The 23,948-nt window shown below is 40.4% G+C and overlaps 2 protein-coding genes across 3 annotated transcripts in view; one reads left to right on the top strand and one right to left on the bottom strand.

The window, feature by feature from the left end:
- Window positions 1-363: 363 nt before the first annotated feature.
- Window positions 364-6,638, top strand: cldn23l (claudin 23-like). 2 transcript variants are annotated; one of them, XM_059352612.1, is made up of 3 exons: window positions 364-527; window positions 4,471-4,523; window positions 5,207-6,638. In XM_059352612.1, exon 3 carries the CDS (start codon window positions 5,398-5,400, stop codon window positions 6,151-6,153), a length of 756 nt encoding a protein of 251 aa, XP_059208595.1. In that variant the 5' UTR covers window positions 364-527; window positions 4,471-4,523; window positions 5,207-5,397; the 3' UTR covers window positions 6,154-6,638. The 2 variants fall into 2 exon arrangements, with proteins under 2 accessions (XP_059208595.1, XP_059208594.1); XM_059352611.1 differs by lacking the exon at window positions 364-527 and having other exon boundaries at window positions 4,351-4,523.
- Window positions 6,639-11,774: 5,136 nt separating this feature from the next.
- Window positions 11,775-23,948, bottom strand: part of cnksr1 (connector enhancer of kinase suppressor of Ras 1) — a 55,212-nt gene continuing 43,038 nt past the window's right edge. Inside the window, exons 12-21 of the mRNA XM_059352594.1 lie at window positions 23,560-23,756; window positions 23,446-23,479; window positions 23,093-23,268; window positions 21,456-21,529; window positions 20,169-20,240; window positions 18,791-18,861; window positions 17,960-18,021; window positions 17,007-17,097; window positions 16,005-16,186; window positions 11,775-13,561 (exon numbers count right to left, since the gene is read on the bottom strand). Coding sequence (XP_059208577.1) covers window positions 13,079-13,561; window positions 16,005-16,186; window positions 17,007-17,097; window positions 17,960-18,021; window positions 18,791-18,861; window positions 20,169-20,240; window positions 21,456-21,529; window positions 23,093-23,268; window positions 23,446-23,479; window positions 23,560-23,756 — 1,442 coding nt within the window. The 3' untranslated portion in view covers window positions 11,775-13,078. The remainder of the gene's footprint in view (window positions 13,562-16,004; window positions 16,187-17,006; window positions 17,098-17,959; window positions 18,022-18,790; window positions 18,862-20,168; window positions 20,241-21,455; window positions 21,530-23,092; window positions 23,269-23,445; window positions 23,480-23,559; window positions 23,757-23,948) is intronic.

Below are 23,948 nucleotides of genomic sequence, written 5' to 3'. Positions count from 1 at the left end.
AACGTGGATTAATACACCGATACACAAGACTTGTGTCTACTGTTTAAAGTTTAAATGGAGTCTCTAGGCGAAATTACGACGGCGGAAAATTTGTGTTCCGTAGAAAAAAGTAATAGCACACCGATCCCTAATTATCTTATCAGACAAAAAATAAGAATATATCCCCTTGATCTAAGATAATTCATCTGACTTAGATTTCAGTTTTTGCAGTGCACACACACACACACACACACACAAACACACACACACACACACACACACACACACACACACACACACACACAAACACACACACACACACACACAGAAGGTGAGACAGAGAGGCAGACAGCTGTGGACGCAGCGAGGCAGCAGACAGAAAACAGAAAAGGAGGACAAACAGAGAGGAGGAGCAGACGGTGAGGAGCTGCTGAGGATGAAGAGCAGCAGTGATGAAGAGGAGGCTGCACCATCTGCTGCTGAGAGAAACATGTTATTCATCCAGACGAGACGAAGAGCAGCAGAGAGAAACGGCAACCTCCTGAACGGTAAGACAGGTCTCTGTCTGTCTGCCTGTTTGTCCTCCTGTCTGTCTGTCTGTCTGTCTCTCTCTCTGCCTGTCTGTCTGTCTGTCTGTCTGTCTGTCTCTCTCTGTCTGTCTGTCTGCATGAGGAGAATCTTCAGGCTATTAATAACTCTGCAGTAGATTCTTCATTTTCTATTCATGGCGAGTCTCTTTCTGGCTCTCTGCAGATGTTTACGTCCTTCGTTGCTCCTCTTCATCACAACAGATCAGAGCATCAGAGGAAGTCACCGAGGCGTTTAAATCATCCTTTAACCCTTTGGAGTTTTTGGCTAATTTGTTGGTTTTTGACTCTTTTTCATTCTGTATAATACACTTAAAAGATGTTTACCATGCCATGTTGATATCAGTTTTTTCAGCACAACCTCACCTATATGACATTCATTTTGACTTACTGGATCAACATTTTGAACACAAAAAAACCCACACAAAAATGACCAAAAAATTACAAAAAAACACACAAAACACACAAAACACAAAAAATACAAAAAAATTACAAAAAATGTACAGAAAAACACAGAAAAAACACAACAAATTATAAGAAAACACATATAAAAACACATAAAAACAGACAAACAATACAAAAACCTCACAAACATACAAAAACTTAAACAAACAACTAAAAAAACAGAATAAAAAATTACAAAAAACACATAAAAACACAAAAAACACACCAAAAATACAAAAAGCACACATAAAAAAAACACAACAAATGACAAGAAAACACATACATGAACAAGTCTTTAAACAATAAGATAATTAAATAACCACATAATAATAATACTAACAATTATATAAGCACATGAAGCTATGGTCAGTAGGTGAATTATACTCAAGAAGAAGAAAATACTTGGTGAGCTTCATGTTTTTTGGAGTGTACATTCATGCAACATCTGGTGGAACATTTCTCTTCTGTTTATTGATTTACTTAATTTATTCCAGTAAATATTCCTCGTCTATTCTCAGACTGATTCCCACTCGATTGTCTTTGATCTTTTCTAAATTAAATGACCTTGAAATGTGATCATCCGGTTTAAATGTCAGACTCCCACCAGAGACATTTACAGAAATATCTGATCAGTTATTAGATAAGATTTACTAATTTAATTCATGCAGACTGAACGCCCTGTCAATACTCCACCAGAACAAATATTGCTGATATTTGGCTAATAAAATAAACATTTTCCACCATCCTCTATTAACTGAACCTGCCTCATTCAACAACACGGAGATTATTTATTATATGTCTTGTAAATATGTTACAAATATGGTTTGTTCCAATTCTGTATGATTAAATCTATATGAATCATATTGAATCACATATCTGTTTTTATTTTGTTGTTTGTACAATGTTGTCATTTTTTTGTTGTGTTTTTTTTTTTGCTACAATAAAATTACTTTAATTTTCAATTTATTTATTTTATTTCAGTTTGTTATTCCACTCACTTACTCAACTTTTTGTCAAAAGCCACCAGTCAGTCAAAGGTCTGGAGAAGGTGTTTGCTATTAGCAGTTTCCATGGTTACCTTCACCGCTATGTAGAGATTATAAAGTCCATACAAAGTAAAGCATATTAAGATCATAACTCATATACAACAACTTCCTTACTTACTGCTAATAATCAATAATTCTGAGGTTATTGAGGGAAAACTTTTGCATGCTAATAAGCAACTAATTCATGTTGAATATGTGTTCCCTAATATAAAGTGGTACGATTCGTTTTATTAACAAAGTAAAAAAAAAAAGCACCAAAAGTGTGTCACAGTTTGTGACCGTAACATCTGTAACAAAGATGAACTAATGTTGGTTTTTCCACATCACAGACGTCATCATATTATCATCATATTATCATCGTATTATCAATATATTATCATGGTATTATCATGGTATTATCAATATATTATCATGGTATTATCATGGTATTATCATGGTATTATCAATATATTATCATGGTATTATCATGGTATTATCATGGTATTATCTCTGCTGTGTGTTTGTTGGACAGAGTTGAATTCTGATTGTTGCTGATAGTGTTTGTGTGTCTGTGTGAGTCACAAGTTGTTTTGTGTTCGTCCCAGAGGGTTTTCTTTCTTTCTTTCTTTCTTTCTCTCTTTCTTTCTTCCTTTCATCCTTTCATCGTGCGGACTGAGACGCTGTAGATGATCGACTCTGACATAATTACTAACAACTCTGAATTCTTCCAAGGTCACAGCTACCATCAACTGACACTCTGAGAAAACAACAACACACCTCCCTGCACACACACACACACACACACACACACACACGCACACCCTTGTCCTTCTATCATTGTGAGGACTCTGTATTCATCAAATGCATTCCCTAGACCCCTAAACTTAATCATCACAACTGAATGCCCCAACCCACAACCCTAACCACCTAACAACTTAACCCCAACCCTAACAACCTAACCCCAACCGTAACAACCTAACCCCAACCCTAACAACCTTACCCCAACCCTAACCACCTAACCCCAACCCTAACAACCTAACCCCAACCCTAACAACCTAACCCCAACCATAACAACCTTACCCCAACCCTAACAACCTAACCCCAACCCTAACCACCTAACCCCAACCCTAACAACCTAACCCCAACCCTAACAACCTTACCCCAACCCTAACAACCTTACCCCAACCCTAACCACCTAACCTCAACCCTAACAACCTAACCCCAACCCTAACAACCTTACCCCAACCCTAACAACCTTACCCCAACCCTAACAACCTTACCCCAACCCTAACAACCTAACCCCAACCCTAACAACCTAACCCCAACCCTAACAACCTTACCCCAACCCTAACAACCTTACCCCAACCCTAACAACCTTACCCCAACCCTAACAACCTAACCCCAACCCTAACAACCTAACCCCAACCCTAACCACCTAACCCCAACCCTAACAACCTAACCCCAACCCTAACCACCTAACCCCAACCCTAACAACCTAACCCCAACCCTAACAACCTAACCCCAACCCTAACAACCTAACCCCAACCCTAACAACCTAACCCCAACCATAACCACCTAACCCCAACATTAACAACCTAACCCCAACCCTAACAACCTAACCCCAACCCTAACAATTTAACCCCAACCCTAACAACCTAACCCCAACCCTAACAAGCTAACCAAATAAGAAATAGCCTGAGCCAGAGCATGTGGCAAAACGGGCCTCCTGTTTTGCCACCCCTTCTCCACTTTAAACCTTACCCCAACCCTGACCCCAACCTTGGTTTTGTGTTTTTTTTGTGTGTGTTTTTTTCTTGTGTTCAAAATGTTGATCCAGTAAGTCAAAATGAAAAAAATAATAATCAGGTCATATAGGTGAGGTTGTGCTGAAAACGAACACGTCATGGTAAATATTTTTAAGTGGTTTATATACAAGCAGAATGAAAAGGAGTTCAAAACCAACAAAATAGCCCCAAACTCCAAAGGGTTAAGAACAAATTCTGGTCCTCACTATGATTGGAGTACAAGTAAAAGTACAAGTACAAGTACACACACACACACACGCACGCACGCACGCACACACACACACACACACACACACACACAGATGAAGAGATGATGTGAAGCATACCAACCATTGTGCACTCAAGGTGATCCTGTTTAGACAGCAGTCTAATAGGGCTGGTGATAAATAAAGACACACACACACACACACTGTCATGTTGAGGCTGGCCAGGTTAGCGTATCCTAGCAACAGAGACAGACATCGACCGCTCACTCTCTTCCCGTCCAGCGAAGCCAGACTTCCTCCTGCTGTCTCTGATGCTGCAGCTTGTTTCTGCTCCGCTTCACATCTTTGATTTTCTCTTCTCCATCACTTCCACCTGACGGACACTTTCTCCTCTCACTCTTCTTCTTCTTCTTCTCTCACTCAGACTGTCACGATGAAGAGTCTGCAGCTTAACGAGAGGAGAGTTTCCACAAAGAGGTAAGGGATGAAGATTGTTTTTGTGCTGATTTTAACCCTTTGATGCACGACATATAAACACCTTCTAATGCACAACATGGGTAAAAAATGACCCTCATTCATTCCCCATGTTATTTCATGCTGGCTGTGTGTTTGAATATCTTTTTTTTAACCATGTTTGTCTTGTTTTGAAGGTTTAACTTTAAAAGAGTTGTTAGAATCACCAGATTACATTGGAAAATCACATGTTTTAACATCTGAGACTTATTAGAGCCACCAAATAATTTCCATTGTAAAAACACCAATTTAACAAAATAGGATAGTTAATATTTGTGCCTTCTTTGTCAGGTTTTAAATTGGTGACAACATATAAACACCTTCTAATGCACAACATGGGTCAGAAATGACCTTGTGCATAAGAAGAGTAGTGATAAATATGGTTTTTATTCAAAAAGTAAGAAATGAAAAAAAAAATTAGGATGTATGCTGATCAAAAACAAGTTATTTGAGGAAAACCTGCAATACTGAATGATGAAATTAATTTATTGTAAAGATATAGAAAATAAAAACTTAGGTCAGGTCACTTAAGACCATGTTGTGCATCAAAGAGTTAAGTTTAAATTGGGCGTGTCTCGTCAAAGGACATATTTCTGACTGGATTTAACACTGAGAAACAACAGATTTGATCATATTGTCTCTTCCAGGTCCAGGCAGTTGTGAGTATCTCCACAACACCGACAGAATATAATCAGATCCCGTCTGGAGGAGCAGCTACCGTCCTGTTTCTTTTCTCTGGAGAGCTGTGAGGACAGACACGGAGCAGCTGCCATGATTTATTTTGACTAATCAGTGATCCGGATTGATAGTTTTCCTTCAGAACCAGGGTCGCCCCCCTATGATGCACACTCCCGCCTCCATGGTGATGGGGATCGTCTTCGCCCCTCTGGGTCTGGTCCTGGTCTTCACTGCTGCCATCACCCCCCAGTGGAGGGAGGGTCAGGCCCGTCTCAGCATGGCGGGGCCCGGCTCCTTCTTTCTCCGGACCGGAGTAAAAGGCTCGGGGCTGAAGTCCGGGTCGATGGAGGCGCTGCTCCTCCTGCGCTCTGACGGACTCTGGGAGAGCTGCCTGCAGGTGGAGCACTCTGAGCTGAAGCAGTGCTGGCCGGTGGCCGGTCCTTATCAGAGGGACCCCCGGGTCCGCCTGGCCCAGGGTCTGGTCCTCACCTCGCTGTTCCTGTGCGGCACCGGCATCGTCCTGGCGTGCATCGGGGTCCGCTGCTGGACGGACGTCCCCCTGAGGGGCGTGGCGGCGACAGGCGGGCTGCTGGTGGTGATGGCCGGGCTGCTCAGCCTCACCGCTCTGGGGGTCTACACCCACAACCTGACCAGCCTGGGCATGGCAGACCCCAACCACGTGATCAACAACCCCAGGTTCCCCCCGCTCAGCCTGCGCCCCGCGGGGTCGCTCTACTTCGGCTGGCTGGGGTCCTGTCTGCAGGTGGTGGGGGGCGGAGCTCTGCTCTTCAGCTTCAAACGACCCAGATACCCCACCTGCCCGTCCTGCCCCAAGCTCCCGGTCTGCCCCGCCTACCCCTCATGTCCAGAGATCACCAACAAGCCGGACACGGACGTCTACGAAGTCAGCTGTTAGAACCTCATACTATAAATACTTGGAGGGATAAAGGGATAGTTTGGATCTTAAAAGACGGGTTGTAAGAGTAAATCAGCCATGATCAAGTTTAACCTGCAGTAGATGGTGGACAGCATGTCCCCAGTCTTTAATAGAGGCCTGGTCCACCTACTAGTAGGTCCACAGTGGTCCATGTTTAACCTGCAGTAGATGGAGGACAGCATGTCCCCAGTCTTTAGAAGAGGTCTGGTCCACCTACTAGTAGGTCCACAGTCTTTAATAGAGGTCTGGTCCATCTACTAGTAGGTCCACAGTGGTCCGGCTATACGCAGAGGCAAGAGGAGGCAGCGCCACCACAAATAAATGCCTTGAAAAAAGACACAAGATTTCTTACCAAATTAACTAGTAATATTGTACTAGTAGGTACCAAGTGACTACTCACTCACTCACTCACTCACTCACTCACTCAAATAAGAGTGAAAAACACCAGATTATGGGATATCCAAAAATGTTGAAAAGGTCATACTATAGTGGATTTTGTAAAAAAAACAACAACGACCAACTAGTTACTCTGGTATTTAGTAACTCTGGTATTTAGTTACTTTGGGCCCCCCACAGGACCGGCCCTGCTCCACAGGTTGACTGTGGTGCATTCACTGTCTGCTGTATTAACGTTTATTGTTATGTGCTGCCCTCTAGTGGTTAAGTAAAAGTAAAGTCACATTTTTGGACATCCCATAATCTGGAGTTTTTCTGCTATTTTTGGACAAACTATACTACCACATGTATCAACAGACTAAAATCGACCAATTTCAAGCATGTTTAGGCATTTTAAAGTTTGACCATTTGACAAAAATCAACATATTATAGTATGACTTTTTTCAGTTTTTTGGACATCACATAATCTGTTTTTTTCTGTCATTTCTGGCCACATTATGCTCTAATACATTAAACAGGACAAACAACAGAACAACCATATTTTGACATTTTTTGACATACTATAATATTACTTTTTATTTGTTTATTTTGTTGTTGTTGTTGTTGTTTTAAAACATTTTTGGACTATACTATGACCACGATCAGCTACGATTTAAAGCGTTTTTTTAAGGCATTTTTGGACATTATGACCATTTTTTAAACCTTTTTTTATCATATTATAGTATGGAGAGTTTTTTGAGAGCTTTTTAATCAAAATCATCGTCATTTTCCCTAAAAATAATGATGTAGTTATAGTTAAAGTCATTCTTGTATCCTGTATCGTGACATTTGTAAGGTATTTATTCCAAACAGCCACATATTTGGTGCCAAAATCTAACCAATGTGAAAGTGAAATCAACAAAACAACAACTGCACCTACCAGTAGGTGGAGCAGGCCACTTATAAACCAGCTGTATGAGGCTATTAAAGGCTCCTACAGCTGGTTTACTGGTGGCCTGCTCCACCTACCAGTAGGTGGAGCAGGCCACCAGTAACCATGAACCAGGTGTTTGAGGCTAAAAAGGCTCATTCTCCTGGTTTACTAAACCATGAACCAGGTGTTTGAGGCTAATAAAGGCTCATTCTCCTGGTTTACTAAACCATGAACCAGGTGTTTGAGGCTAATAAAGGCTCATTCTCCTGGTTTACTAAACCATGAACCAGGTGTATTAAAGGCTCATAACGTGAATCTGAAGGTCTGATAACATCAGAAATGGTTGTTTTACTGCTGCTGCCTCCATCCATAACATTTGATAACTATTAGTTCTGCTGCTCCTCCAGACTGAAAAACACCAGCTGCATCTACTGCAGATATTACACTGATTAATGGATAAATAGCTCGTACAACTCCTCTTTAAAGAAACCTGAACCATCCCTCTAAAGTCTCCTCCAACTCATCAGCTGATCAATCTGCCAACCACAGAACCAAGTCAGATGATAAGTGACTGTTTAAACCTGACTGGTGGACTGTTTGGTGGTGGAACATGATGGATGGAACCACCTGAAACATGTTGGCCTGTAAAATACAAAGTGATGGTTCATACATTACAGTGATTGTTCATTCTGGTTGAAAGAGCTCAAGTTCCTGCTGCCTTTACTGCTCCATGTAGTCACATGACTCTCTGTGCTGCCTTTCACATCGAAGCCTTCGACCGTCAGCAACAAGCGCCACATTCTTTGTGTCCGAACAAAACTGTGAAATGTAAAATATTTGTGATAAATCATGAGTTGCTTCGGTGATGTTACAGTAAAAACCACTGCACATTTAAACTTCATCTGTGGTTTATTACCAGACGGCCATGCTTCCATTAGCATTCTTTTAATGCAAATATCTCAAAGTCACAGTTCATTATTTCATTTTCACAATAAAACAAAGGCTTTTCTCTCTCATTAGGCTGTTTATAATGCTCAGCAGAGCCATGCCAGCATGTATAGATGTCATCTTACAAACTGTTAAGTTGCTTTTTTGTGATAAATGATCTTGTTATCCTGAGAAATCAACCTCTTCTTTTCCTGAGAATCAACATGAATTATCCTGTTAGTGAGAACACGAGCTTCATGATCTTTAGACTAGAGCCGCAACAATGAATCGATTAATGGAACAATAATCGATTACTAAATTAATCATCAACGTTTTGATAATCCAATAATTGGTTTGAGCAGTTTTTTAAAGACAATAAGTCCAAATTCTCTGATTTCAGCTTCTTCAATGTGAATATTTCTGGTTTCTTTGTTCCTTTATGACAATAAACTGAATATCTCTTTGGTTTGTGGACAAAACAAGAGATTTGAGGACGTCATCTTGTGGTTTGGAAACACTCTTTTTATACATTTTATTCACCAAACAACTAATCCATTAATCCTTTAAATGATCAACAGATTAATCCATAATGATAATAATCGTTAGTTGCAGCTCTAATTGAGATAACTAAATAATTAACTCATGTTCTTGACAAAAGATAATTGGAGGCACGGCCGTTCTCCTGAAAGTTTTACTTTAAAATCCTGTTTTCTTTCTGAAATATGTTTCTTTGAAGTGGAGAGAACAATCATGAATCATTTTCTCTGTAAGTATTTCAAATCAGCTTTGAATATTTTCTCATTCGAGTCACTGCGAGCAACAAAAAAGACCAATTTGAGAAGTCAGATTAGTGTAAATGCATTCTGAATGATCTGCCTCAGCCTGGCAGGATAAATCTCTAAGATGTTTCACTGAGGAGGAGGAGGATGATGAAGAACAGGCTGTTGTTTGTTCTTTGTAAATGATTCATTGCTGTCAACTTGTTCCTGTGTGTTCAGACTGCACTGAATAAAACATTTCAACAACATGTTGCTGTGTCCTGACACTGAGATACAAACAGAACAGACTAATATAGAATAAAACAGAATAAAAGCTCTTTAACCTTTTGATGCTCAACATATAAACACCTTCTAATGCACAACATGGGTCAAAAATGGATGCAACCCTCTTATATGTTATCTCTGTCACCTTTGGTCACATTTGCAACATTTAAAATTCTTTATTGAGCATGATAGTGTTTTGAAAGTAAAAGAAAAAGATTCAAAATCACATTTTATGTTGGACTAAAGGACTAAAAAAGATACAAAATGACTAAAAAAATACCCAAAATGACCAAAAAAAGACACAAAATAACTAAAAAAAGACACAAAATATCTAAAATTGTTACGCTAAACACACAAGACACAAATAAAATACTGGCTGTGTGTTTGAATATCTTTTATTTTTATTACAACAGATCATTATATAAGTTTACACACATGGGTCTAAAATGACCTTGTGCATTAGAAGCATATTGATACAAAAAGTGATTCACTAAATGAACAATGTGAGTATATGTGTAACTATGTTTGTCTTATTTTGAAGGTTTAACTTTAAAAGAGTTGTTAGAACCACCAGGTTACATTGGAAAATCACATATTTTAACATTTGAGACTTATTAGAGCCACCAAATAATAATTTACATTGGAAAAACAACAATTTATCAAAACAGGATGGTTAATATTTGTGTTTTCTTTATCAGGTTTTAAATTGGTGACAACATATAAACACCTTCTGTTTTTATTCAAAAAGTAAGAAATGAAAACAAAAAATTAGGATGTATGATGATCAAAAACAAGATATTTGAGGAAAACCTGGAATACTGAATGATGAAATTAATTTTTTGTGAAGATATAGAATATAAAACTCAGTGGGGTGACTTTAGACCATGTTGTGTATTAAAGGGTTAAAGACTCTGACGTCATTAATGATAAAAAGCCTCGTTATGTGAACAGATCACGACCCGATGAGCCGTTGAAACATTTCAGTTCTCACCTTGACTCGTCATCACTGTTATTCTCCTGATTGAAAGAACTGGAGTTCAATAAGATCAATATATTATTATTAAATGGTAGAAAGGTGAGTCACTGTCGTGGTTCAGGACACAAAGAATAGAAACACCAGCAGAGAGGAGATTAAAATGAGTTAGAAAATGGATTCATGCAGAGATTAAAATGAATTTTGCCAGTTCACACTTCAGAAGAACAAGTATGGCTTTAAAATTCAGTTTTATTTTGTGAATAATTTCTGTCAGTCTCTTCAACCTGCAGCAATAAAACACTGTGTGCTGTAACACTAGACAGCATTCAGACAACTTCACTTTCTCTTATATTACTCACTTAATGAAATAGTTTTTTCATTCTACATTTACACCCCATAATGACTTTGTGTTTTTGTATTTTTTTATTTCAACAACATTTTCCAGTTATATTTAATGACAGGAAATGACAGGAAGATCAGGCAGAAACAGACAAGAGAATGCTGGAAGGCTTGGTGAAACACAAGACCATCTGGCAGAGAACCAGTGGAAGTGGACCAGTATAAATACAGAGAACCAGTGGAAGTGGACCAGTATAAATACAGAGAACCAGTGGAAGTGGACCAGTATAAATACTGAGGAACTAATGAGGGAACGGCCTGCAGGTGAGGAGACGAGCAGGGAACCAGGTGAAGGGAATGAACTGATGAACTGATCTGAGATGAGAGGGGAGTGAGGCCTCGGTCAGACTAACAGCCAGTCTGATTTTCAGCCCATCCAGACTGGAACTGGATCGCTCTTTTGAAGTCTGAAACGTCACAAATCACATGAAATCAGATTTTTGCAGACCAGATTGAAACCACCTTCTGGAGGTAGTTTCAGGTCTCATTTGGACAGATGATCTCAGTCTGAACCTCCAGACACTCAGATGGTTCTGACGGTCCGTGACGTCACTCTACGGAGACGAGGTGTCCTCCGCCCGACTCCTGCAGCCCGACGGGGGCGCCATCCGCCCGGTTTCTCCCCTGGTGATCTGAGATGTTCTGCACCTCTACTGGACAGTGATAAGGCCGATATACTGAGGTGACCTGCCTCCATCATGTTTGTTGTTGTTGTTGTTCTTGTCGCCGTCGCAATTATATGACGTCAGACGCAACAGGCTTCTGTTTTTTTACAGCTGCTAATGCTCCCTATACACCAAAAGATTTGGAAAGATTTGGAAAAGACTTGTGTAAAACTCTGGTGTTCCACCTGCTCACATCTAAAGACACATCTAAAGACACAACAACAACAACCACAACAACAACAACAAGAGGAGAAGACAAAGCCACTAAATGCCCCTCACAAAGCTGGAAAAAGGGTTTCTGTTTTTATCACATGAAAGTTGACTATTTTACAGTAAAAATAGATATAAGAAAGAATAAAGGAAAGGAACATTTAGAAATGAATTCATCACATACATTCATGTCCTATTTAATTATAATAATTATATATATCAGCTCTATCAACTTTCATTTAGTTAATCGTACATTAATCATGGGTTATTTATGACTTATTTTGTTTGATATGATCCAACCCAAGACTAGTAAAAGACTGATATGAAACAGATTACGACCTTAAACTGAATGATGGAGATGATCCAGTAAAACTCTAGATTTATAAGGACTTCCAGCTTCTAGTCTGGGACTGACTGGGACATCTGTTGGTGGAAGACCAGCATTATACTCCAGGTTCCCAGTTCTAACATGACTTCTAGTGTTGACCTTCTATCTCCCCCTGAACATCTCCTGAATGGAACCACTACAGGAACTTCACAACACATCCAGTGATCATAACGCTCCCTTTTTATTAAGCCAATCAATATTACAGTGAACAGACATCAGAGAACTGGAGGATTCTCACTAAGGAGCCATAAAGATCTGATTTATGATCAGTGTTCTCCACAGGGCCAGAAGGTTATGAAATCAATAATCAACATGTTTCTGAAGCAAATTCTCTGTGCAAAATATTTAAAATGTATACCTTTTTATTAAGGTAATTTTAATAAACAAATACATACAGTATTTATAGTAAAATCACATTACAAGAGGCATGACTTATTATATTACAAACTCTAAGAAAAGTTTCTCTCATTAGAAGAACGAAGCCCATAAATACAAACTGAACTCAGACTTGGCTTGAAATTGTTCTTTTCTCTGTCGTAAACGCGTCATATTTGTTTGTTGTGAGGAACTCGAGGTGTTAATCTGACGTACTTGATTAAAGTGCAGATCAAATGTGAATTTGGACGAAGCTGAAAGTCTTCAGAGGACGTGATGATCTGTTAGATCTGTTCTCCTGGTTCTAGTAGACAGAGTTAGATCTGTTCTCCTGGTTCTAGTAAACAGAGTTAGATCTGTTCTCCTGGTTCTAGTGAACAGAGTTAGATCTGTTCTCCTGGTTCTACTAAACAGAGTTAGATCTGTTCTCCTGGTTCTAGTAAACAGAGTTAGATCTGTTCTCCTGGTTCTAGTAAACAGAGTTAGATCTGTTCTCCTGGTTCTAGTAGACAGAGTTTGATCTGTTCTCCTGGTTCTAGTAGACAGAGTTAGATCTGTTCTCCCGGTTCTAGTAGACAGAGTTTGATCTGTTCTCCTGGTTCTAGTAGACAGTTAGATGTAGAAGTAGTTCTCAGACGCCTCTCCACTCTCCACCATCTCACTCAGCTGTTCGTTTATTGAATCCTGCAGCGATCCCAGAGAGAGTTCTAGCATTGGACTGGAGCCTGGAGAACCCTGAGGAGAACCCTGAGGAGAACCCTGAGGAGAACCCTGTGGAGAACCCTGAGGGATCTCCAGGAGAACATCAGACGGCTCAGCGTCCACTAGCTGCTCCCCGTCGCTGAGGCTCAGTCTGTAGGCTCCCTCAGCCTCCGAGACGGTTGTTTCCTTGGCAACCGTTTCCAAGGCGACCTCCTGGGTGGGCGTGTCCTTCTCTGCCGTGTCGCCCGGCGCCGCGGAGGCCTTGAGGGACGCCAGCCTGTCGATCTCCTGCACCAGCTCCTCGTTCTGCTCCTTCCACTGGCGGTACTTTACAGCTGACACCTCCGACTCCTCCAGCAGCTTGTTGATCTGCAGCAGCTCCACCTCTTTGGCCTGAAGACAGAAAAGAGTTTACTGACCAGCAGAGAGACTCAAACATTAAAAAATAATCCTGATTCTCACCGTCTGAGAACAACAAACATTACTTGTTATTGTTTACAGTTTTTCTCAATTGCTAAAACACATTTTACGAATCCTCCTCTTGTCCTTTTCTCAGAATTGTAAACACAAAACTCCTTTCTCACACAACATTCACAAAACCTCTGATTCTTTTAGCAAAACTATCCCATCCCGGGGCCGGCGCTACGTATAGGAAACATAGGGGGTCGCCTAGAGCGCCATCTGCTGGAGGGGCGCCGCCAGTCAAAAAAAAAAGAAAAACATAATAATTTTCGATGCCCATTCTCGCCCTCGCTTCGTGTTCTGTCTTGAAAATAATAAATAATACAAAAATAAAGAAACAGATAAACAATGACATTTTCTCACTTGTGGTGCTGAGTCACGTGATGTGTGGTCATTGCCTTGCCCCCCTTTAGACGGTCAGATCCCCCCCCCCCCCTTTGGACGGTCAGATTGGCCCCCCTTTAGACGGTCAGATCAGCCCCCCCTTCAGAAGGTAAGATCGGCCCCCCCTTCAGAAGGTCAGATCGGCCCCACTTTAGACGGTCAGATCGGCCCCCCTTTAGACGGTCAAACCCCCCCCTTAGACGGTCAGGTTGGCCCCCTTTAGACAGTCAGATCGGCCCTCCTTTAGACGGTCAGATCGGCCCCCTTTTAGACGGTCAGATCCCCCCCCTTTAGACGGTGAGATCGGCCCTCCTTTAGACGGTCAGATTGGCCCCCCTTTAGATGGTCAGATCGGCCCCCTTTTAGACGGTCAGATCCCCCCCCTTTAGACGGTGAGATCGGCCCTCCTTTAGACGGTCAGATCCGCCCCCTTTTAGACGGTCAGATCTGCCCCCTTTTAGACGGTCAGATCCCCCCCCTTTAGACGGTCAGATCGGCCCCCTTTAGACGGTCAGATTGGCCCCCTTTAGACGGTTAGATCGGCCCCCCTTTAGACGGTCAGATCGGCCCCCTTTAGACGGTCAGATCGGCCCCCTTTCGACGGTCAGATCGGCCCCCCTTTAGATGGTCAGATCGGCCCCCTTTAGACGGTCAGATCGGCCCTCCTTTAGACGGTCAGATCGGCCCCCCTTTAGACGGTCAGATCGGCCCCCTTTCGACGGTCAGATCGGCCCCCCTTTAGATGGTCAGATCGGCCCCCTTTCGACGGTCAGATCGCCCCCCTTTAGATGGTCAGATCGGCCCCCTTTTAGACGGTCAGATCGCCCCCCTTTAGATGGTCAGATCGGCCCCCTTTCGACGGTCAGATCGCCCCCCTTTAGACGGTCAGATCGGCCCCCTTTCGACGGTCAGATCGGCCCCCTTTAGACGGTCGGATCGCCCCCCTTTAGACGGTGAGATCGGCCCTCCTTTAGACGGTCAGATCGGCCCCCTTTAGACGGTCAGATCGGCCCCCCTTTAGACGGTCAGATCGCCCCCCTTTAGACGGTGAGATCGGCCCTCCTTTAGACGGTCAGATCGGCCCCCTTTAGACGGTCAGATCGGCCCTCCTTTAGACGGTCAGATCGGCCCCCTTTAGACGGTCAGATCGGCCCCCTTTAGACGGTCAGATCGGCCCCCCTTTAGATGGTCAGATCGGCCCCCTTTAGACGGTCAGATCGGCCCCCCTTTAGACAGTCAGATCGGCCCCCTTTCGACGGTCAGATCGCCCCCCTTTAGATGGTCAGATCGGCCCCCTTTTAGACGGTCAGATCGGCCCCCTTTAGACGGTCAGATCGCCCCCCTTTAGACGGTGAGATCGGCCCTCCTTTAGACGGTCAGATCGGCCCCCTTTAGACGGTCAGATCGGCCCCCTTTAGACGGTCAGATCGGCCCCCCTTTAGATGGTCAGATCGGCCCCCTTTAGACGGTCAGATCGGCCCCCCTTTAGACAGTCAGATCGGCCCCCTTTCGACGGTCAGATCGGCCCCCTTTAGACGGTCAGATCGGCCCCCCTTTAGACAGTCAGATCGGCCCCCTTTAGACGGTCAGATCGGCCCCCCTTTAGATGGTCAGATCCCCCCCCCCTTTAGACGGTCAGATCGGCCCCCCTTTAGACAGTCAGATCGGCCCCCTTTAGACGGTCAGATCGGCCCCCCTTTAGATGGTCAGATCCCCCCCCCCTTTAGACAGTCAGATCGGCCCCCTTTCGACGGTCAGATCGGCCCCCCTTTAGATGGTCAGATCGGCCCCCTTTAGATGGTCAGATCGGCCCCCTTTAGACGGTCAGATCGGCCCCCTTTCGACGGTCAGACCGCCCCCCTTTAGACGAACCTGAACGTCTCACCTTCAGCCTGTTTTAAATGAACCTGAACGCCTCACCTTCAGCGTGTTGTAAGTGAACCTGAACGCCTCACCTTCAGCGTGTTTTAAGTGAACCTGAACGCCTCACCTTCAGCGTGCTCTGCAGCGCGCGCAGCGTGTGAGCCTTCTCGTTGATGACGGGGTTCTTGTTGCGGCGGATGAAGGATTTCCTGAAGTGGTCGTGAGTGAACGGCTGCTCTTTCCCGATCAGAGAAACTCCTCCTTCCTTTATGTTGTTCAACATCATCCCCATCTCATCCACCGCTCCTCCTGGAGGCACAGAGGAGGAGGAGGGGTTAGGATGGAGGGAGAGTTAGAAAGAAGAGATCAGGATGGAGGGAGAGTTAGAAAGAAGAAGAGATCAGGATGGAGGGAGAGAAATGACAAAGACCCCCCCCATCAAATACATAGTAAGATACAAAATAATTAATCAATGATCGGTTATTGCTCGTTAAGTATTTGGTCGATCACATAGAATTTGATCAATCTGTGTTTTTAACAGTTTTATCTCTGACTGTATCAGCATCACTGAGCGTTCAGTTCATTGAACTCATTGACGTTTTCTTTACAGTTTAATCTCACTGAGTTAGTTTTACCATCGACAGGATTTTTGTCTTTTCAAAATAAAAGTTATCAAAACATGCTTTTGCATCGTACTGTATATCTTTTATTTTGCCCATGTATACGTGCAGCGATTAGTCGATTAATTGAATCAAACTTGAGTTTTGCAGGTTTCTAATACAAAAACACCGTTTGGTAGAAATAATAGTTCCTGCATTAAAATCACAACAAGATCCATGAATGATCTTCTGACCAGAGTTCCATCTGGTTCCATTATATATTATATATTATATTATATATATTCCAGATAAATCAGACATCTCTTCAGACTTTCTCAGCATCTGGATGAATAAAATCACTAAATGTCCCTTTAAATACAAACAGAGCAGTTTGAACATCATTTGGTGAAGAACATCCACAGGATGGATGAGTTCTCCTCTCTTAGATGATGAGAACATTGATCAGGAGGACCCAGTGTTGCAGATTAAAGAGGTTTATCACTGAGAGAGAACCATGAATCAGAAGTTACCTGATCCTTTGCTGCCCCCTGTTGGTCCTGGACTCAGTAGGGGCACCTTGGACTTCCCTCTGGGCCGAGGCAGGGTGTGGGACTGGACCTTCTGATGGGACAAAAACATCACAGATCTATAGACTGTTGGTGGATTCATTCATCCATCCTACAACACAACTCTCTGATAAACCAGGAATTATTATCATATTCATGGAGTTCAATTATCTCCATCACTCAATCATTCTAAGGTCAGACTGTTAAATCAAGACTCACAATAGTTTAGTTTCCAGTCTAGTTTTCATTAGATTTATCTCTTATACTCATACACTCAAATACTATTATTTAAATCGAAATTATGAGATAAAAAGTCAAAATTATGAGATAAAAAGCTGAAATATGAGATAAAAAGTCATAATTATGAGATAAAAAGTCAAAATTATGAGATAAAAAGTCAAAATTATGAGATAAAAAGTCATAATTATGAGATAAAAAGTAAAAAAAAGAGATATAAAGTCATAATTTCTCTTCCAGCCTAGTTTTCATTGGATCATTATCACTTATTGTTTCGACATACAATTATTACTAGAAATACAATTATTATCAGAACTTGTATTGTTTTCTTTTGTTGTTATTCGTTGTTGCTTTCTCTCATTGTTGTTGTTGATTTATTTTTGAATGTTTGCATATTTCTTGGGGAAGAGCTTTTATATATATATATATATATATATATATATATATATATATACATATATATATATATACATATATATATATATATATATATATATATATATATATAAACTCTCCATCACATACTATTCTTGTTTCATTTCTGTTTTTTGTAATTGTCCTTTCTTATGGTGCAAATAACTAAATACTAAATACAGAAGCAGGTATAAATTGTATATATATTGTTATTATTGTATATATATATGTATATATATATATTATAAATATAAATGGCGGCGTACCTTGTTCCTCCTGCGTGGTGACGGAGATCTCTCGCTCTCTGATTCCGTCTCACTGTAACATTCTGATCACAAACAAACACGTATTAAATCAAAGATATTGACATGTTTCTGTGTTTTTCAGAGCGTTTCCTCTGCAGCTGACTGAATAAAACCATTCAGTAAACTGCAGGTAACCATAGCAACAGTAACTATGCTTCACCCTCGTTAACTCTGCCTGGTGAAACTATCACAATCAGGAATTAATGAATCTGATTCATTATTTCTCTTGTTATATTGTATGAGTGAAGTGTCCTGATAATTATAACACAATGGATTTAAAATGAGATTATTGTGTTCCACTAGGACAGCTGTTCTCAACCTTGGGGTCGCGAGATGATTTCTGGGGGTCGCCAAATCATTTTGGAAGTCAGCTGTGTCTCCACATGTGTTCATGTGTTAATGTGTTTTAGTCTTTTTGGTCACTTAATGTCTTTTTTTTGGTCATTTTGTGTCATTTTTGTGTCTTTTTTTGATCATTTTGTGTCTTTTTTAGTCATTTTGTGTCTTTTTTTGATCATTTTGTGGTCAATTTGTGTCTTTTTTAGTCATTTTGTGTCTTTTTTTTATCATTTTGTGGTCAATTTGTATCTTTTTTTTTGTCATTTTGTTTCCTTTTTTTTGGTAATTTTGTGTCTTTTTTTTTGTAATTTTGTGTCTTTTTTGGTAATTTTGTGTCTTTTTTGGTCATTTTGTGTCTTTTTTGATCATTTTTGTTTCCAGCAGTTAACACGTTTTACATTCAGAAGTTGTTATTGGTTATGCATGTTCAGGAGACAAAGATAATGTTTTCACCTTCTTCATTGTCTGGGCCGGCCTGGAACTTCTTGTGCTTCTGTATGGCTGTGATCAGACAGTTGATCCATCTGGACGGAAAGAAAAATACCAGATATTAATGCAGGAAAAGCAAATACAATGTCACTCTCACTGTGAAAAGGTGTTCATCTAAAAACCAGATAAACAGTAAATCTGTTAAATAATTTACCTTGACAAGATTTATTAAATTAAGATTATTAAATCTAGAAATAAGCATGTTGAACACTTAAAATAATAATATAATATAAAACAAGATAAATGATCTAACACTTCTAAATCTAAAGTTTTTTTTTATCTTGGTAAGAACCAAATAATCATCAGGTCACTCTGCTCGGGCCAGTTCATCACTGCTGGCAGCTTTACTTTATCTCTTTTCTACATTTTTTGTGTTTTTTTGGTATGTAAAAAGACACAAAAAGACACAAAAAGATTTAAAATGACCAAAAAAGACATAAAAAGACAAAAAAAAACACCAAAAAAAGACAAAGTTTTTTTTTAAATCTGCTGGCAGCTTTAATTTATCTGGTTTTAAGAGTTAATTTATTGTTTTAAGTGTTCAACATGCTTATTTCTAGATTTAATAATCTTAATTTAATAAATCTTGTCAAGGTAAATTATCTGTCCATGCAGCAAGATCATTTCCCTCAGATTTACTGTTTTATCTGATTTTAGACCTTTAGATTTACTGTTTGATCTGGTTTTAGTCCTTTAGATTTACTGTTTGATCTGGTTTTAGACCTTTAGATTTACTGTTTGATCTGGTTTTAGACCTTTAGATTTACTGTTTGATCTGGTTTTAGACCTTTAGATTTACTGTTTGATCTGGTTTTAGACCTTTAGATTTACTGTTTGATCTGGTTTTAGACCTTTAGATTTACTGTTTGATCTGGTTTTAGACCTTTAGATTTACTGTTTGATCTGGTTTTAGACCTTTAGATTTACTGTTTGATCTGGTTTTAGACCTTTAGATTTACTGTTTGATCTGGTTTTTAGACCTTTAGATTTACTGTTTGATCTGGTTTCAGACCTTTAGATTTACTGTTTGATCTGGTTTTTAGAACCTTTTTTGCAGCTCAACCAGTGATAATAGCTTCAAACAGCCTCCAGCAGGGGGCAGAACAGACCAGACCTGTTAGAATCTCATTAACACCTCCAACATTTCTGAAAAACAATCTGAATGAATGAAGCTAAAGATAAAAAGCAGCCAGTCTCCCACTATAAAGATTCCTCTTGATAAAAGTGATTTATGTAATAAACTGGAGGCTGATAGAATGGTTTAAGTGCCTTTAGTTGATGTGAATAAAGAGAATAAAGACAGCAGCAGTAACTCAAGGCCAGTCTGTCCTCGTCCACTCACTTGCTCATGTCGGTGACGTTGTCGGCTGCAAAGAAGAAGTTCTGAAACCTCTGATGGCACATCTGGAACACGCTGCAGGAGAAAACATCAGCTTCATCATCACACAGAAAATAAAACACAGAAACTAGATCCACTACAGCAGCTGGCTGATTCTCATCAACACGGCTCAGCTCAGAGCAACAATCATAGAGCATCAATACAGAGTTTATTCCATAAACAATCTAAAGTCACTGTTTAATATGAATTTATTATCTATTTAAAACATTTTAAGGTATTTTCTGACATTTTCAGAGACACTGTGAGCAACAAAATTTATTATGCAACACATTTTTAAATAAACATACAACGAAAGGTTTTTGTTTTTTTTTCTTTGGCAAGCAGCTTAAATATGCTCAAGGGTAGCTGGTATTACATATTATATATATTTATAATATTTATATTTAATTCAAACGATTCTATCATTACTGTAACATTTAACCATTTTTTCTCATCAATTTTCATTCAGATTTTGTTCTTTATACATTGTTAAAAAACCATTATGTTTGATTATATTCTGTTAAATTATACATTTTTAAACAAATGTGTATTTATTTTTTATAAAGTTTATTAAATATTTATTGTATATAAGTGTGGGGAAACCATAAAAATTTTTTCTGGACACATTACAGTAATGAATCAAACGTGTTTAAAAATATAGAAAATATTATTTTAGCAGAAAACAATGAATTGTGCCTCATTATGGCGATATTGTTCATTCATATAAAAGTGAAATATATTTAGTTTAATAAAGTTTGTTCTTATAATCTTCAGACAGAACTTTCTCCTGTTAACTCTTGATTAAACGTTGTGACTGCAGCTTGTTACATAAAACACAAACACATCTTCACTGTGTGCGAGGACAATAAAGTTTCTGTTTGAACTCCCCGTGGCGTCTAAAGATTAAAATATTTACTGATTACAGCACCAAAACATCAGATCATCACATATTCCTGATAAAATGTGAACAATCCTGTTAACCCTTTGATGTCCAACATATAAACACCTTCTAATACAACATGGGTCTAAAATTAGAAGAGTAGTGATAAAAAAAGGGGTTTTATTCAAAAAGTAAGAAATGAAAAGAAAAAATTAGGATGTATGATGATCAAAAACAAGTTATTTGAGGAAAACCTGGAATACTGAATGATGAAATTAATTTATTGCAAAGATAAAAATGTTAGTGGGGTCACTTCAGACCATGTTGTGTATTAAAGGGTTAATATGATCAATAACTGAGTCAATACTCACTATTTCCTCTTGTGCTCTCCAGCGCTCTCTATGCTGAAGCTGGAGATATTAACGAAGCCCTCGGCCTTCTCATCCTGCACAAAACACACAAAACACACAAAACACACAATTCAACAACGTTTCATGACACTGACTAAAGAAAAAAAGAGTAAAAATCAGTATTTAAAGGAACACTCCACCGTTTTTTCATATTAAAACATGTTATTCGGTCAAGTAAGACGAGTTGATACAGACCTCTTGCGTCTCAATGCGTGCACTCAATCGCCCTGGCGCGCGGCGCCACTTGGCTAGCACTTAGCTTAGCCCAGTTCATTCATTAGGATCCAAACAGATGGACAGTTAGAAGCCACCAAACTCCTCCACGTTTTCCCTATTTAAATACAGCTACACGAGTAGTTAAACCACCAAGTATGGCGACACAAAATAAAACGTGGCGCTTTTCGAAGCGGATAAAAAGGAGAACTATAATGTATGGCGGAAAAGCACTTGGGAGCACTTCGACTCGGCGCAGTAATATCATCACTTCCGCTCCCTCTCACTTCCGTCAGGAGTGATGATATTACTTTTTAGTTTGGTCGCTTCTAACTGTCCATCTGTTTGGATCCTAATGAATGAACTGGGCTAAGCTAAGTGCTAGCCAAGCCACGCATTGAGACGCAAGAGGTCTGTATCAACTCGTCTTACTTACCCGAATAACATGTTTTAATATGAAAAAACGGTGGAGTGTTCCTTTAATAGTCTCTATTATTGACTGAACCAGAAGAAGAAACCTGAGGCTCTTCAGGCCGTCTCTGACAACATTATACAGAATAAAACAGGTATTTCTTCACATTTTAATGTTCATTTATCAAAACAATCTGTATTCTCCAGCTGTAATAATGTGTCACTTACTGTATATGAAATTAAAAAATGTTTAAACATTTTAGTCGACTAAAATGCTGACCAAAGTCTACGACCCGGCACCTTAAACTCTTAAACACTAAATATTCAACTTCAAATCTAGTTTGAGTTGCTGCAATTTGATAAAATCATATTAATAAATGCTCATAAAGACAATTAGTGATGCTAGTAGGCTCATTTAGAGTAGAGAGATGTATTATTATTCCTACCTGCTGGCTGGTGTACCAGTAGAGAGGTGTATTGTTATTCCTACCTGCTGGCTGGTGTACCAGTAGAGAGGTGTATTATTATTCGTACCTGCTGGCTGGTGTACCAGTAGAGAGGTGTATTATTATTCCTACCTGCTGGCTGGTGTACCAGTAGAGAGGTGTATTATTATTCCTACCTGCTGGCTGGTGTACCAGTAGAGAGGTGTATTATTATTCCTACCTGCTGGCTGGTGTACCAGTAGAGAGGTGTATTATTATTCGTACCTGCTGGCTGGTGTACCAGTAGAGAGGTGTATTATTATTCCTACCTGCTGGCTGGTGTACCAGTAGAGAGATGTATTATTATTCCTACCTGCTGGCTGGTGTACCAGTAGAGAGGTGTATTATTATTCCTACCTGCTGGCTGGTGTACCAGTAGAGAGGTGTATTGTTATTCGTACCTGCTGGCTGGTGTACCAGTAGAGAGGTGTATTGTTATTCCTACCTGCTGGCTGGTGTACCAGTAGAGAGGTGTATTGTTATTCCTACCTGCTGGCTGGTGTACCAGTAGAGGGACGGCCCCTTGAGGACGAACCAGAAGCGTTGCCACTTCTGGGCGATGAAGACGCTGCTCTCCTTCCTCTTCTTCCACAGCCAGCCGTCACAGTCGGGCCGGCCCAGCTCCCGGCAGGAAACACGCCGCCGACTCATCGCCGTCGTCATTCCTGGAGGAGAAGAAGAGAAAAGAGCAGGAAATCAGCAAAGAGTTCCTAGAAACATGGAGCATGTTCCTCTAAAACAAGAGCTCTTTGTTTTAATCCTGAATGTGCTTGAGGCCAAACCTCCTCCTGGACCTGGTCTGAACCTTGTTTTAGTTTGTGTGGTTACAGCAGGAACTTTACCTTTAGTAGAACTCTTCTTTGGTTCCTTGTTCCCCTGAAAGACAGACAGAGAGTTTAATCTGAAGGCTCCAACATGTTTCTACTGATGAATGTTATATTAGCTCCTTGTCTCACCGTGTGTCCGACCATCTCAGGACAGGAAGTGATGCTGGCCGTCTCCTGGTTGTCTCCCCGAGGAGAAGGACTCCTGAAGGACCTGAAGGGAGACGGACTCCTGGTGGACCTGAAGGGAGACGGACTCCTGGGGGAAGGAGATCGGTCCCGTCTGAGTCTCGGGGAGAGTCTGGAACCGTCCAAACTCTGGAACTCCCCTGAGAAAAAACATTATTTTCATTGTTTTTATTTCAGTTCATGAAAATGTTTTTTTTCAATTCTAGTTTTTGTGATTTCGTTAGTTTTCGTGATATGGAATAAAATCTAGACTGGTTCTAGAAAGGTGTTACAACCACGGATTGATTTCATATTGATTGATTTCATATCGGATCAATCAATCAGAGCTTTTT

This window comes from Centropristis striata, chromosome 16 (assembly GCF_030273125.1).
Source record: "Centropristis striata isolate RG_2023a ecotype Rhode Island chromosome 16, C.striata_1.0, whole genome shotgun sequence".
NCBI classification, from domain to species: domain Eukaryota; kingdom Metazoa; phylum Chordata; class Actinopteri; order Perciformes; family Serranidae; genus Centropristis; species Centropristis striata.
The sequence above is the reverse complement of the archived record's forward strand: the minus strand, read 5'-3'. Positions and strand labels throughout refer to the sequence as shown.

Excerpts from the sequence above, each read along its gene's own strand:
- cldn23l (XM_059352612.1), top strand. The coding sequence starts at position 5,398 with ATGATGCACACTCCCGCCTCCATGGTGATGGGGATCGTCTTCGCCCCT.